The 1,796-nt window shown below is 42.5% G+C and overlaps 1 protein-coding gene across 1 annotated transcript in view; it reads left to right on the top strand.

Annotated features, from left to right (window-relative positions):
* SAP30BP (SAP30 binding protein) overlaps window positions 1-1,796 on the top strand; it is a 73,899-nt gene that overhangs the window by 70,517 nt on the left and 1,586 nt on the right. Inside the window, 1 exon segment of the mRNA XM_015414473.1 lies at window positions 1,132-1,213. Within this exon segment, the coding sequence (XP_015269959.1) occupies window positions 1,132-1,213 (82 nt within the window).

The following is a 1,796-nucleotide window of genomic DNA, read 5'->3' as shown; positions in this document are numbered from 1 at the left end:
AGCTTGGGGCTGGCTTCTTGTGCAGCCTCGTTTAAACCGAGCTGCAAGAGAAGCCATCCCCAGAAGGGAGCAATCTGCTAGCCATGGCACAGCCGATCTTGGGGCCAGCTTTTCCTGGCCATAAACCATGCTGCAGGAGAAGCCATCCCAGCCAGGATCTGTGTGCAGCAAGGAGAGACCTCCCCACAGCACACAGGTCCTGGGGTCAGCTTCTCCTGTAGCATGGTTTAAACTGCAGTGCAGGAGAAGCCAAGGCAGCCCCAGGATCGGGACGGCTTTATACTTTTTTTACCAGTATTTTTCTTCTTGGGTCCATTGGACCACGAAAAATTCAGGATTGCCAAAAAGATCCCAGATTCTAAACACCATACCGGCTTTGGTATCCAGGATTTTTCAGAACTACCAATAGACCCGAACCAAAAAATGCCGGTTTAAAAAAAATTGCACACCCCGGTCTAGAGGACAATAGACTTAAATAGTAGAGCCATGAATTAGTTTGTACTACCCAGTTAACAAGGCACATATCCAGATAGGTGGTGTATGAGTTTTTCCTGGCAGCAAACATTCTTGTAGCCAACTTTCCCATATCTCACTCACTCAACTTGCCCTTTTTGTTCTGTTTTCTGCGTAGTAATATGTGCACAGCTGTGGTTCAGTCCTCTTCTTCCATAACCATAGACTTGGTATGTGATCAAGACTGTTGTGGTTTCTCTGGTTGCTAGGTTGCTGACCGTAGACTGTAGTCAGTATAAGTCATGCATGTAGAGTCTTGCATTTTAGAAGCTTTAATTTTCTTGCATTTCACCGTGAAGAAATATGTTCTAGTTTGGCTTTTTAAGTGCCATAGGCTGATCAGGAAAAGGGCATGATTCATCACTGAAAAGTAGCACCATACAAATGGTTTTGGGGCAGGTAATCATCCTGTATGTGCATTTATAGAAATTTACTATCTCTTAAATAACAGTTGTGTTTTCATGTATCGAATCTCTAATCCTGAACAGAGTTGCCTTTCTTCAGCACAGCCATTAAAAAATATTGTATCTGTAATTTTTTTTTACCATGTTGCATTCTTATTCCAGTGAATAAGCCTCACATAGACATTGAGTTAAATTACTTCCTCTACTTTTGTAGATAGAGTTCGTGACTGGTACTAAGAAGGGGACGACAAATGTTCCATCTACTACAACAACAACAGCCAGCACTGTTGTGGGAGGTAAGTTAAACACTCTAACCTAAAATTTGAATTACGTTCTTTTTTGGAATCCAGCCACACAGAGGTTTTGTAATCCAAGGCATCTCCCATCCTTCCCTTCCTTTTGACTTTTAAAACAAAGTGGATTGTCAGTGGTAGCTGACTATGTCAGACATCTGAAATCCTGCAATGAGAGAGAATATTTGGACACTAAAAACATCAGATTCTGTTGCTAGAATAAACTGTGCAGCTTCAATAAAATCAAGAAAATTATACGTATAGGGTTGGATCCTGCCAGGTTTTCCAAAACGAGAGAAGAGAGCCCCTTTTGACCACTGAAAAGGCTATGCTGAGGATCATGGGACCCATCTGGATCAAATCCTCACAAAACATGGCATTGCCTTCTAGTATCGTCTTCTCTGGCAGCGGGTCTTAAGCAGAGAAAGATCTTTCTGAACTTTCTAGATCCTTTAATTGAAGGTAAGAGGATGTGAGCCTTTGTGTGAAAAGATTGTGCTATATACCACTCAGCCACACCCCTTCACCAAAGAACTTTCTTCGCCCCAAGTAGGACTCAAACCCACAACCTCTAGCTTTGGAGGCC

Source organism: Gekko japonicus, unplaced genomic scaffold (assembly GCF_001447785.1).
Source record: "Gekko japonicus isolate JY-2015 unplaced genomic scaffold, Gekko_japonicus_V1.1 scaffold277, whole genome shotgun sequence".
In the NCBI taxonomy this organism is placed as follows: Eukaryota; Metazoa; Chordata; class Lepidosauria; order Squamata; family Gekkonidae; genus Gekko; species Gekko japonicus.
The sequence above is the reverse complement of the archived record's forward strand: the minus strand, read 5'-3'. Positions and strand labels throughout refer to the sequence as shown.